At 37.5% G+C, this 14,824-nt stretch overlaps 1 protein-coding gene across 9 annotated transcripts in view; it reads right to left on the bottom strand.

The window, feature by feature from the left end:
• Nucleotides 1–14,824, bottom strand: part of HDAC9 (histone deacetylase 9) — an 835,653-nt gene that overhangs the window by 371,689 nt on the left and 449,140 nt on the right. For 5 of the 9 annotated variants that reach the window (XM_037056286.1, XM_037056278.1, XM_037056281.1 and 2 more), the window contains 4 exons: nucleotides 12,283–12,524; nucleotides 8,934–9,084; nucleotides 7,774–7,900; nucleotides 5,382–5,503 (listed from right to left, as the gene is read on the bottom strand). In XM_037056286.1, coding sequence (XP_036912181.1) covers nucleotides 5,382–5,503; nucleotides 7,774–7,900; nucleotides 8,934–9,084; nucleotides 12,283–12,524 — 642 coding nt within the window. The remainder of the gene's footprint in view (nucleotides 1–5,381; nucleotides 5,504–7,773; nucleotides 7,901–8,933; nucleotides 9,085–12,282; nucleotides 12,525–14,824) is intronic. The other 4 variants (XM_037056279.1, XM_037056284.1, XM_037056280.1 and 1 more) reach the window with 2 other exon arrangements.

Below are 14,824 nucleotides of genomic sequence, written 5' to 3'. Positions count from 1 at the left end.
TCACCAGAGGCTGGTCAGGGGGAGGGATGAACAGATGGAGAACAGAGTTTATAAGGCAGTGACACTGTTATATTGTCATAATGGATAAAAGACACGACAGTAGGCGATTGTCAAAATGCACAGAACTTTACAACCTAAAAAGTAACACTTAATGTGAATTGTGTACTACACTAATAAAATGCATCGACAGTGGTCTGTTAACAGTACCAAGTGTACCCCACTAATTCAAGATGTTATTAAGAACAAAGGCTCTGAGGGAGAAGGAAGAGTAATACAGAAACTCGCTGCTCTACTATCTACTCATTACTTTTGTAAATCTTATTCACTTAAAAGTGAAGTTAAAGGCGAAAAGGAAGATTCCATTTGGCCCAAGGGAGCACAGAGCATCCCTCAGAGCTCCTTCTGTGGGGAGGGGGAGAGGAAAGTCTGCTGCTATGTTTGGACACCTTCCTGGGCTCCAAAGTGCCAGGCTCCATGCCCTGCTTGACCTGAGCAATGCAAGTTGCACATAGTTTAAAATAAGAATATTTTTCACTTTTTCCTAAATTTACTTGTTTTATCAATAAAGGTTACAATGTAAGACCTTAAAAAGATTTTCTGCAACAATAAGAGATTTAGTTTTAACCCGATGAAAATAAAGGGAACTCAATTCCTTGTCAACTAGAAGGGGCAATTTTCAACACTCTTCAAATTGTAGGCGTGATCCTACATGCATCCCCTGCATTACTTTACTGAATTCTCCGAGTAACTGCATGGCCCAAGTACAATATTTACCCCCATGTTACAGATGCGGATTGTGTCCTAAAGAGGTCAAGTACACGTCCTAAGATTGGGATCCAGATTTCAAACTGGGAGATGGATTCAAAGCCTGGGTTACTGTGTCACACTGCTTCTTGATTCTCAGGAAACTGGTATAAATTTATCACAAGGAGCATAGTTCAATAATTTTAAGCAAGAGTCACCACAATGGTGGAAGGGAGAGTACTAAAATATATAAATGTTTCAGTTTTTGTCAATCTGGAATAAGATTATGAGTGAATGTTTTTCTATGCAGAAGTGCTACCATAGTGCTATCTGTACAGAAATATGTGTGCACGCGTAAGGAGGAAGTGAACCAGTGAGAGCCCTGGCCGGGTAGTTTACCTGGTGAGAGCATCATCCCTAGATGCCAAGGTTGCAGGTCTGATTCTGGGTCAAGGGACACACAGGAAGCAACCAATGAATGCATAAATAAGTGGATCAACAAAACCAATGTCTCTCTCTCAACATTCAATAAATTAAAAAATTAAATAAAAACTAGAGAGAGAAGACAGAAATATTTTAAAACATCCCCCCCAAAACACCTCCTTGTACTCATTCTGGATTATAATAATTTGAACAGGTTACCAAAGTACCACAACATAAATCCTAACTACTACACTAAGGGATATATATTTCATCTCTGCCTTCCTTCCAATTTACTCAGTGTGGAAAATGACATTGGCCTTCCAAAGCCTTAACTTACAGTTGGACCCCTTCCATCTCTGAGTCTTATTTTAGTGGTGCTGGCCATTAAAATGAATATTTCAGTGGGGCTGGAATGGCCCTATTAGCCTAAGCCAAGCTTTATATGACTTGTGTGCTTTAAGAGGTTAATCTTGCCAGCCAGCTTCACTTTGTTCAGAAGTATTAAATGGAAACACTGTAACATTCAAAGAAAAGCAAAGTTCATTGGGTAAGACCCCAATAATATAATGGAGCATAAAACCTCTAGAACTTTTTACCATAGTATTTTATGAAACATATGCACATATTCACTGGAACAAAATCCAATTCAAACGGTTTTGAAGGTCAGTTCAAAGTCACCACACATGTACTATCATTGTGAGAAACATGTATTCTTTCAAAAGTGCCTGGAACCAGAAGCTTTCTTTCCCTGTTTTATAGTTTATTATCTGTCCAGCAGTATACTATATTAGGGGGGAAAGGTCACCTGCTACAGCATGATATAACTTGTAGCCAAACCGTAAAGTCCAGTAAAATCTTCCAAATTTCAGTTATAAACAAACCCTTGGGTTGTAGAATGAAAGGAATCACAGGGTATACTTCTAAAAGGAAGTGCTCCTTGAAGTGAAGGGAATAAATGTGAATAATTTAAAATAATTATCTTCTTCTCAACTTTATAACTAATTAGGAAAGTCTTTGATGTTCATGGTTATGAAAGGAGCAAAAGACCCAATTCCTACATTTAAGAGAAGAATGATTTAGAAATGGGCCCAATCACAGCCAACTATTCCTAATGATTCCAAAAAGCTCAAATGCCACTACAATTCTCCTGAGGGGAAGGAAGTGAAGGTCCGGTTTGCACGACAAAGGTCAGATTTCTGCAGGCGCAAGAGACTTCCACCGCTGACTGTTTCTAGGTTGTCACTGTTTGGCTGGGTCCAGAGAGGTCACCAGAGGTTCCAAATTGCGTGTGCTGCTTCAGGGACACCCCTGGGGACACTTTTTAAGATCATTAAGATTTTCTTACTCTGCTTCCAGCTTTACTTCCTTATATCTTGCTAATCCACACTGGCAATTCAGTACTGATGCAGGTTTAAAAGAAACTGTAAGTATTTAGTATTATATCAGATCAAAAGACACCAGCCACTCACTTAACAACTTCCTCTAAGTCTAAGATTCAGTTCAATGAAATCCAAGTAGACCACAGAGGATGATAATCTGGCCCAACAGAAAAGCTTGACTCTGGGGCAGCTGTCCTGGTGTCTCCACTGTCTGATCAAGGCCACACTCTAAAGTTCTTCTAGCGTGATGTGGCTTTCTGCAAAAACCATCGTCCCCAGTCTCCCCAGTCATCACCTATGTTTAATTATGGTAAATTGATATTGATTACTTTCTTTTGTAATAACTCTTGAGTAACTAAAATACAACAAATGCTTAATTAAAGTTATTATTTAACTGTATTCCGATGCTCTTCTATTTATTACAAATATATGTCTAAACTTTCTCCCAGGGAATTGGAAATACACCAAATGGATTGTATTTATGAAAGTTGTAAGAGTTCTGCCTATTTGTAATTAATGAAGGGTATCTCTAAGTATTTTAGATAGTGTGTGGAAAACATCTGTGTTTAATTATGTCATATTTTTCTTGGGCAGTGGGAATTGAATTAAGAAATATTTTGAAGCCCCTACAGAGATACAAAAGTATTAATGGTTGCTCAAGAACTATATTGGTACAAGGCTAGAAAATGTTTGGTTTTATAGATCAATTGCCTGACATTTCATAATTATCAGGAAGAAACTTAAAACACTGGGCAAACACAAAAAATAGAAAAGGCAAAGGCTGTATCTTTTCAGTATTATTATACACTACATAGACAGACAATGTATTTCATATTAATACAGATTTGCATAAAATTCTATAACATATATCCTGAGCAGGATTTCTCTTTGAATTTTGTTGTGGATGAGAATTTCTAAAAGAATAAATTAACTGCTCGCTTATTCATTCTTCACAGAGGAAAAATCCTAAACTGTTCTCATGGAAACTGGGGCACAACGTATGGGGTTTTAGTACTTGCCCTACAGTATTAAATAAAAAACCCCATTTTCTTTCTGGATGCTTAGTGGTTCCAAAGGCCACTTCTTCTGCAGTCAGTTTTCAATCTCCCAGTGGTAAGAATACATTCAAAGGCTGTGCACAGCAGGGCAGAAGTCTTTCTCTGTGAATGTAACTGTATCACTCATCAGTAACCTCCTGCCATAAGGGGGCTTGTGTTTTCTTTCCTTTTAGTGACTCCATGGGCTCTTGAATGCCAGTCACTGCCCTGAGACCTGGGGCGATATTCACATAATCTCTGTCAATCGTTCCTCCACATGCATTGGTGCAAGTAAATGTCAAGGCTGCAGATCAAAGACCCCACGTTCTAAAACTCATGTCCTTTATGGATCAATTTTCATAAACTCTATCTGTGTTTGAGAAATGCATGGAGGCTCACTCTGTGCTTTCTTCCTTTTATCCCAGAGATGTTTATTTATACAAAAGGCAACCTGATTTGTAGATAATAGTGTGAAATTCTGATGCAATACATAAAACTCATTCTTCCCTTTGAATGCCCTTCTTGAAGTATTTTACTATGCCTATTGTTTTCATTGTAGAAATGCAAAAATCTTTGGGTTATTAAAAAAAAGACATGGATTGCTTTGCAATACTGACCACCCTTCCCCAGTTTATGGTACAGCTAGTCAATAATAAATTCTTGCTCAGGATTGATTTTATTTTAAAATCTTCATTATACTACAGATAAATTATTCTTCATTATGCTACAGGTAAATTGTGAGAGAGAGAAAATATGTGAGAGAAAATAACTTCAGCATGTGTTTTCACAATGCATTTCCATTGTAATTATTCAGCATTGCTTTGGAAAATACGTACAATTATTTAAAATCATTTTCTCTTGGTAGATTCTTTATATAAATTACCTTGATCTATACTTCTTCAAGTAGACCTGAGTAAAATACAGTGAAGCAAATTACCTTCTCTGAATACCTTTTCAGATCAATTGCAGATATACATTTTTTTTATTTGCTACTTTCTCTAGAGAACCATACTTGGAAAAAATCATAAGATGCAAACAAAATGTCTACAAGTGTTATTTATGCTTATATCTTGCTAAAGTTTTAAAATATATTTATTGTAGGGGTAAGAGTGTATAACATGTTAAATATGTAGATATCAGAAGGCTAAAAATAAAGATGTAAAAATAAACAGGCCTTAAAGCCACAGGGCTGTTGACTAAATTCCAACTAGAAGATTCATTGTCCCAGTTCTAAGCAAATTTTAATACAATTACATGAGATTATTAGGCAGAAAACTTCACTCTGGGTTCTCCTGAAATCTGTGAGACATTAGGCAAGTCACTTACTCAGAAGGTAGCTTTGGCCTTACCTGTTTTTACCACTTAAACAATTAAAATGTAAAGTTTTTGGAATGTGTGAGGAAGAAAAAACTCATTTTTCTCATTTTTGGGGCAAATGATTGAGGCTCATCAGAAAATCAGATAAATGGGGAAAATTGTAGAGGTCCTAATTCATGGAAAAGATCAAAATTTTCTGAGAACTCAAATTTTTATTTTCCTTAATTCTGTTTACGGCTAGTAAGATAATCTGACTAAAATCTAAATATGATAAACTTTTAAATGAGAAAGGCACTTCAATTACATACCAAATCCACTGATGAAAAAATAGGTGTGTGTGTGTGTACCTGTGTGCACACGCCCGCAACCACACACCTACTTGTTAACGCAGAGGGCATAAGAGCTCTGAGTCCAGTCCTCTGACTTTCTTCTAGAGGCCAAGCAAAGTACAGGAATGTTATTGGAGAGCAAACCGACTCACCAGTTTTCCGAAGGGGGAAGTCATCCTTTGCGTCTTGTGCTCCTGGTAATGTGTATTTGTAGGATGGAGATGTTCCACTCAGGGGTGGAGAGCTTTGATCCAATGACGTATGGTGGGCAGCCCTGCAAGAGAAAAGGAGGGTTCACCATTTGCACTGGAGTTTTTACTGCATGTTGGTCAGCAATAATCAGTTGCACATGCTGTACACGTGTCTCAGCTGTGTTTATATTCTTTCTTTTTTGTGTGTACAAACCACAGCTTCATGTAACCAAGTTCACGATCGCAATATGTTATGCAATGATGTAGGATTCCCAGGAATGCCCACCGTGTGTTGGATCACAGTCACATAGAAAAGTTTGTTTTATTGAAAGAGACAATTTACCAAGAGCCTGAGTCACGATAATCTGAGATTATTTTGTATGTTTTCTTAAGAGCCATACTAGTGGAAAAGACATCATCCGAATCCTTTTCAGTCAACGATGCAGATCAACCAAGGTAAAAGTAAACAGAGAAGTATTTCCTTTTAAAAAATTTGCTAGCTAGTGCATGAAAGTACACAAGAAGGTTTTCTGCTGAAAAGGCAGCTCTGTGCCTATGGCCTCAGGTCCCCTGACGTTTAAGGGATCCAGGTAAGGACCAGGGATCACAGCCTTCTTCACTACAAAACTGATTTTTCAGGATGTTTCCTCTTTCCTGCATAAATACAGTGAGGGAGATGCATTTATGCTAGTGAGGAATGATGTACAGGACTGAACACAGACTAGCCAGGGGATAGAGTCATCTAGAATTATTAAGTATGAAGAAAACAATGGGCAAGGAAAAAATCACCAACATGATTATTCTACGACTATTCATTTGGTTCACTTTCTCAAGAATTAACTGGTTTAAAGATATTTCATCTAGCTCTACTGGCAAAAAAGTAGTAAATTCAGATTCTATAATTAATGATTTAAGGTTGTCTGGAGTTGGAGCCTACTGAAGTTAAATTTAAGTACCAAAAAAAAAATTGCTGACTAACATTTGAGAGTCATGATTAATAAACCCAAAGGAATAGCTAAAGAATGTTCAGCGGACAAGTTGTTTACATATAGTTGTCTCCCATTTAAAAAAATCTCTTCTCAAAACAGGCTTAGGAAGAATATGAATTAGTTATAAATTATGTTTGCAATTTTAGGTAATAAAACTGTGTTTCTTTTTAAAGACTGTGATGTTGATTGAGTAAATATGAACATTTTCTTTAGGGATTGGTTTCTCAAGTGAACTGATCTGCATAATAGAAATTATGAAAACCATTGTAAAATATTTATATAACATTTTGGAAACCTTCTTAGTTACTTTTTCTGGATATAGAGAAGATCAGATACTTACAAAATAAAATTCTAAGTACAATAATACTTTAAATAGAACTTCCGGGATGCTTATAATTTCATTATTGCAACAGAGAAATTGAATATTTACTCCTTTATCCTTATGATGTGAGGGGTTAAATATATATATAAGTATAAAACCCTATGCTCATTCAGCAAACACATTTATAAAATGAGGAAAATGTAACTATGATCTATTAGTTTACTATCCAAATATGCTCTGCCTATAAATTTTATCCTAATTTTAAAAACCACTCCCTGCTTTCTATTTGCAGAAAGAAGGATTGTGGACAGTATAGCATCTCTTTATAGGACTTGGGGAAACACGGTTCCATAGAAACTGTGATACCACAACATGTGTGCCATGTGCTTGTGTGTCCAAAGCCAACCTACCCCCACTTTACAGGGTGGGAAGGCATCAGCTGACATGAGCAGGGAGAAACCATTCATGGAAGACTGAGGTTTACACTGTTACTATCCTTCACTTTCTTTTCCTTCCCTCCCTTGTCCTCCTTCCTTTTTTGTTTTTAAATTAAAAAAAAATCTTCCCGACTTTCAAAAATAGCTCCGATCTCCATCTTCTAGCAAGCCAAGTAAAATGAAATCTCAACCTGTCAAATGTTCAGAAATTATTGTGAAGATATCAGATGCACCATCGAGAATAGAAAAATGCAAAGTATGAGTTCATTTCTATGCCCCAATTCCACTGCTGTCAGTTACTCACTGAGCAAAGAACACATATCTTTTCTGGCCCTCAAGATGATACCTGCTAACAATTATTAAGCCCTTCCCTCTGTTACACACTTTACCGCAGTATCTCATAGGACTTTCCCAGCAAGCCAAGAGGGCTGGGACTATTATTGTCCTTTTTTACAGAGGAGGAAATGGGATGTTAGAGAATTCAAAATCTTTACCCATAGCCACATAGCTGACAACTGGCAGGCCCCACATTTGTGCCAGGCGGGCTGAATACACAACCTGTGTTCTTTACCCCAGTAATAAAAACAGGCAAACACTGCACATACGTGTACCAGAGCTTGGGATGGCGGCTCACGGAATGATTTTTTCCATTAGTTGGAGTGTCTTTCGTTGCTGATTTACTCAAAAGGAATTCTTGAAGCTTCTGCTTTACTTCTGTACTTGCCACGGCCCCTGAAACACACACATACAGAAACAGACGCGATTTAGAGTTTCATCTTTTCATGCTTCTAAAGTATTTAGCAAAAATTAAGATGTAGCACCACTGGTCACAGCATGTGAAGTTTCCCTATTAAAAGAAGACACTAGAGTCTAAACAGGCTTTAGAAAATGGCATAGTAAGGTTTTGTAACTACTGATGAAACTGCCAATTTCCAAAAGACCTTCAATGATTTCCTTAATTGCTTTTGCAGAAAAGGGGTCCCAGAATTAAGACTAATTTTTCCTAAGCTTTAATAAGGCACTGCAATGAAACAAAACACTGCCTTTTAAAAATCAAGAATTATGTATGTGAAACCATATAAGTGATTAAACATACGGAATGGTCATTTTTCAATCACTATTATGAAAAACTAACTTTTTAAAAAACTCTTTTTGAGCATTCAACAAATAAATACTGCTGACAATTTCAGTTCAAGTCACCCAATTTTAAACCTTGCTACACAACCTGATTTTGAACTGACCTCATACAGGGGAATTATTTGGATCTGTCTCCCTCTTGTGGATAGTTGGTTTTTTTTTGTCTTGTTTTTTGTTTTTTTTGTTTTTAAACAACTACCCTGCCTTAAATCTTCCCAAGGTCTTGGAACTCAAAAACCAAATAGAGGCAAGGCCTGACTTACAGAACAATCATTACTTGAGTGGGAAAAGGGCATAGTGAGGAAATATGGAAGTACGTTCACTATTAAACAATCAGGAATAGGCAAGACTGCGGTACTGTGACATTATTTTTGAAATTAAAAAAAAAAGAAATTAGGATCTTTGCCAACCAATGTTGTGTTTACTTCCTGAGATGCTTTGCAGACTGAACGCAGAGAGCTGATAGGTGAGGTCAAAGCTTTTACATTGGGGTCCATAATGTATTCTCTTAGTTAAATGCAGACAATTTGACAAGTTTAATTCCACTCTTTCTCAGGCTTCTTTTTTTGTGTGGCGATCGGCTAAAGGTGAGGGAAGAGAGTCCATCTTTGCCCCCGGTGCCTCTTACTTTCTCGTCCTCTGTCTTTGCCTCTGAGAGCAGGAAGCTGCTGTTCTCTGCGATGCCTCTCTACTTCCTGTTCTTGCCTCTGCTGCTCCAGTTTCTGCTCCTTTTCTAGGAGTTCTTGCTGCTGTTTTATGGCTAGAAGTTCCTGTTGCAACTTGCGAGAAGAGAAAGACATGAGAGTGTGCAATTTCTTTAAGCTTCATTGTCATCACCGACCAAAATCGAAATGCTACAAGATTTTGGAACTTCTTTGAATTTAATTCACATTTTTACCCACTTTTTGATAAATTATTAAAACCTAAAGACAAGCACCTAGTGTCGCAAATGGTCTTAGTGGCATCCATAAGGCAGTTTTTAAGGAGCTTTATTCCCTGTTCTGCCCTGTCCAACACCGTTACCAAATTCACTCAGATCTTTAGTTCCCTGAGGAACTGTCTTTGTAATATGAAATAAACAAAACAGGCAAACAGCGGAGCCGTCCAGAAGTCTATTTTACCACTCTTCTCACATTATAAATTAACCATTAACATCTTCACTTTCTATCCTGAGAAATGGTGTGAAAGCAAACTGATTTGAATGAGGAGAAATGAGTTCATTGCAGGGAAGTCTACCTGAAACAGAATAAATGTTAAGAATTTCTAAACTTGGCAGGGAAGGTTCTCAATAGATTAATGCAATCTATTATTCCTAATAGGCTCTTATCTCAAAACAGCAGACTAGTTTGCTCATCCAGCACACAAAACCTCAGATTGGAGAGGCTACTCAAGAAGAAATCTCTTCCACTAAACTGCACTTTGGCGCACTGCGTTCTGGTTGTCTGTATCCCTTGAATTTACTTCCAAACAATGAGTGACATGGATATGAAGCATTCTTAATAACTGTTGTGAGCTGTCAGTTTTCTCTCAGACGGAGAAATGCATATCTATGAATCACAGTCAACATGCCACCCTCAGGAATAACTGAAGACTCTGAGCCCTGCCGAAATGCTGACATTACTGTATATGAGACCTAGACAAGTTACTACACTACTCAGAGCCTTGGTTCCTCTTGTGCAAGACAGAGAAATAATTGCACTTGCGCCCCATGTCCATTAAGTACATGAAACTGAGTTTGTAAATTTCCCCCATACTCACTTTAATTATTATTACTTTAATATTATTAAATAATAATACTTTATTATTATTATTATTATTCTCAACTCTCATGATCAATGATGTTAGTGTAATGTGCTTTTTATATTAGATAGGTATCTAAAGATATAAAACTTATGCTCAAAAGTAATAGAGTAAAAAGAAAAGGCTGTGTAGAATGGCACCGGAGTTACTCTGGAGCAACGCCATCTGCTAACCCTGGTAGCCTCACTACGAGGGTTAGGGTAGGAAGCATTTCTGGGTGCTCTTTCTATTAAAATCCTTGGCATTTTGGCTTTGATACACTGGTCCTTTTTATATTCCACTGTGACAGAAAAATTCATACCTTTGCTTAAATTCTGCCTTGAGTGTTACTTCTGTACAGATATTGGGATTGGTTGAATGGACTCAGTATTTCATCCTAAGCCCCAGATAGAATTAAAATTTAATCTGTCTTAAGAATCTAGAAACACTCAAAACACAATTTCCACAGCCAGCATTCATTAATGAAGACTTCAGGAATGAGGCTGAAGAAAACAAATAGAGCTTCAGCCCTCTAGATTCAGATGTTTTGGTTGACGAGACACGATGTGGAACAGCTTTGGAGACAGACAAGGCAGGAGCACAAACACTGGGACCACCACTCACTGGCTATGTGGCCTTGGACAACTTAGAATATTTCTCTCTGCCTCAGCTTACCAGGTGAAAAAATGGAATAAACGCAGCTAACTCAACAGATGTTCATTGTAGAAGCCAGATTCAAAACAGTAATATGAATGCTAATAATATCACTAGTAAAAAGAACATGTAGAGCCCTGGCCAGGTGTCTCAGTTAGCTGAAGCTTTGTCCCAGACACCAGAAGGCTGTGGGTTTGAACCCCACTCAGGACACAGACTGGGCTGCGTGGCTGATGCCTGATCGAGGCGCACCCAGGAGGCAATGGATTGAAGTTCCTCCCACATCCGTGTGCCTTTCTCTCACTCTCTTTCTCTCTCTTTCTCCCTGCCTCTCTCTCTAAAATCAATAAACATATTCTCAGCCTAGGATTTTTTTTTAAAGAAAAATGTGTTACAGTTTACAGGAGGTGTTGAAGTATGTTATCTTGGAAAATAAGATAAAGTAAGCATTTTAGTTTAAGGGTTTAATGAAATGCCTTACAAAGCAAGGGGCACAGGGAGAAAGACATCAATTTACCTTCTTAGACACGGTAACATTAATGTTGTACAATTACACAATATTGATACAAATTATTATCTATGTGAACCCCATATAAATGTGTTATTTGATATGCAAGTAATTGACCGAGCATCTAAATAAAATATAATGTGTGATAACATCAGGTAATTTATCATATTAATAAATTAGCATATTTAAGTCATTATGAAAAAGTTGAACATCACATGAATTTTTAATTAAAATATTTGCTGCTTCATGGTACTTTCATAATAAACTCATATTAGAGATCTATATCATCAGACCAAAATAGTTTTATTTTAAATGTCTTTGTCAAGAAGTTGAAAGGCATTTTAGAAACAAAGCTGAAGTAATAATTACCTCTGAATATAAAAGAGAAGAACTAGATACATAGACATCTAAAATAACCTGACAAGAAAAGAGATCATCATAAAAAATTCCAGGACATAGATATGTTTTTCCTCCTAAAATAGTTTTAAAAACTTGAGTCTGAAATTGTCCACTACTCCCAACATTCTTTCAATAAATTATCATCTATAGTCTACTAGACTCATAAAATATGTTTAAATATATATAATATGCCATCTTTTCTATAAGAAATATTAGAGCTAACATCTTTTCAGATAATTAACATAAGCAGATTGTTTAAAAATATAAAACGGGTCTCCCGAGGCTCATGGTTCTCCTTGATGGAAAGTAGATAAGGCAAATGAACAGCACCATGCAGACGAGAATCTAAAAATGGGGTGTGAGGTTCCTACCCCTCACTATCAATGCCATAAAGTGGGGGGTAAAAGAGTGGTGGAGGCCCCCAAGAAGCAAAGCAGGTTATTACTCAGCATTCCTACCACCTACCCCAGGTTTTCACCTATGCAAACACAATTCCCTTCAAGCCAGACTCCCCTGTGCCAACCACAACCAACCTTCCTTCCTCCCCATGTCCCACCCCCCAGGGCTCCGTCTCATGCCCAGGGCAGAGTGCAGGCTCCCTGAGCAAAAAAGTCAGAGGCAAGGAAACGTCTGCTACCTTGATGTGCTCCTGAAGCTGAGCCTGGTGCTGCCGTGTCAAGTTCTCATGCTGTTTCTGGAACTCCGCAATCAGGAGCTGCTTCTGGATCTGTTGCTGTTGCTGGATGAGGAGTAACTCCTGCTGCAGCTGCTTCTCTCGGACAACAGGGTCCACCACGGGCATCATCATCCTGAGGTCTGTCCTTAGGTCTAAAGGAGAGATGGGCTCCAGGCCCACAGGAGCCTCAGACTTTACATCCACTGGAGAAACGGGAAAAAAAGAAAGGGATGATAGAGATTAGGAACTTAGCCCATTGACTGGACACAGACACAAAATAAGACACTGTATAAACCCTGTACAACAAATTTTACAACCAGTCTAGTCCTTTTTTTTACAATGATGATCAAAGGTGGTTTGCATATACATATGATAAAATGTGCCGTATGCTAATTTTCTCCCAGTCATTTTTACTCTGCCAAGAATCTTCCATATTTCCCTCTTTCAGAGAGATGACTCCAACTATTTACTGCTAGCAAAGTTGTTCATAAAAGTTATTCTACTGAACCACTTACAAAAGTGAAGTCAACTTAGGACCAAAAAGGCAACTCTACTGAGCAAAAGATATCATGTGTTAATAGAGAAATTCTAACACAACCCAATTTGTGAACTTGTGAACATTTTTGCTTGTAACTAGAGTCTGAAGACACATTCTAAGATATACTCCTTAAAAAGCTGAGGCTTTGTACATACTGCATTTGTAGGGCTATTGAACCCAGCAAAGAACAAATACAAATCTGCACGCTAAAATGGCCAAATGGTGAGTTGACTGATCGACCATGGCAAAGGCAGCCAGGGCCAATCATGAATGAGAGCAGCCAAGCTTCGGTGTGCTGGTTTTTAAATGGTGACGATTTGCATGGCAATCACTTTACTCCGAAACTAAACAAGCCAGAAAAACCGTGAGGAAGTTTAATCAAGCTGCTGGATTGAACAAATATTCAATCAAGCTGCTGGGTAAAGAAAGATCTGAGAATAATTATAGACATTTAAATTAATAAAAATTCAATTAGATAGTGCGTATAACACTCTTAGCACAACTTCTGTTAGAGGATGTCCAGGAGTGGGATAAGCACAAAAGTGCACCAACGGGGTAGGCGTGCAGACCAGTTGTTCACGGCTGGTGTCCACTTTGATTAGTCAGTCTCTATGCCTCACTGGTTGTTCAATACTGCGAATATCACCTTGCCCATGGGCACCAAGAAAATTACGTAGTTAAAAACAAAGAAAATTATACAGTTGAATGAAACAAGTTTAGGTAAAGATAATAGGGATTTGGGAGGAAAAAAACTGTGGCAAACTGGATCAATGGCTTCTCTAAAGTGGTCAACCACTATTATTGGGATCAAGACAATTGCTGGTGGAAAAAAAAAACAACAAAGAAAGATATACAGATCCTTAGTAGAGTAGAGAGAAGCCCCCTAAGTTTCAGTGAAAAGTAACTTATAAGATCTAAACACTATGAGAACAACAACAAAAAGCTTCTGTAAGTAAACTTTGATGGGCAGGATGCCAATTTCAACCTCTGCTCTAAAATCTAAATCCCTCCTCCCATCCTTCTGTCCTTTCAAATGTGTTAGCTGAGTATGTTATTTAAATTGTCTAGTGATCAGTTTTCTCATATGTAAAATGGAGATAATCACAGTAAACTCTTTTTTTTTTAAAGATTTTATTTATTTATCTTTAGAGGAGAAGAGGAGGAGAAAGGGAGAGAAACATCAATGTATAGTTGCCTCCTGTGGGTCCCCTGCTGGGAACTGGCCTGCAACCCAGGCATGTGCCCTGACTGGGAATCGAACCGCAATCGTCTGGTTTGCAGGTCCATGCTCAATCCACTGAGCTACACCAGCCAGGGCTAATCAGAGTAAATTCTTTAAACAAAGAGTTGTTAAAAGGATAATTCACTAAAAGACTTACAACATTAGTGCACCCCTCAATAAAGGCTTTTGGTTTTTTTACTTCCATTAAAATAGAAATTTCCTGTATATGAAAATAAATCATCAATAGTGCATGGCTAACAAAACAGAAATATTAGGAGTAAATACGAAAATAAAATTGTACGTGATTTCTTTTACACATCAGAAACTAAAAACACAGAAACTGGAGAAAGAAATACAGAAACATAGTGAAACAACTCAAAAAACTCACCTTCTCTAGTAAAGAAATGCACATTTTAAGTCAAAATAAGTCATCATTTTCTTATTGTTAAATATGATATGTATGATTCATGTATATGCATATGTGTGTATACTGCCCCATCGTAAGGGTTGGGCACACGAGCAAGTACATGATTGTATATTGCAAAAGTCAACTGGGTTCAAAGTTCTGAAAAACAATTTGGTGATCTGTATGAAGAGGTATTAAATATTTCTGCCATTTGATTCAGGTGTGCTGACTGTAGGAATATATCCTAAGGAGATAACAGTAAGAGAGAAGAAATAGTTCAATGCTATATGTTTACCAAAATGTTATTAGTTTAATTGAAATCATCAACTACAAGGAA

The sequence above is a fragment of the Sturnira hondurensis genome, unplaced genomic scaffold, assembly GCF_014824575.4.
Source record: "Sturnira hondurensis isolate 20B ecotype Veracruz unplaced genomic scaffold, ASM1482457v3 Scaffold0008897, whole genome shotgun sequence".
Classification (NCBI taxonomy): Eukaryota; Metazoa; Chordata; class Mammalia; order Chiroptera; family Phyllostomidae; genus Sturnira; species Sturnira hondurensis.
Note: the sequence above shows the minus strand (reverse complement) of the source record. Positions and strands in the feature narration are given on the sequence as shown.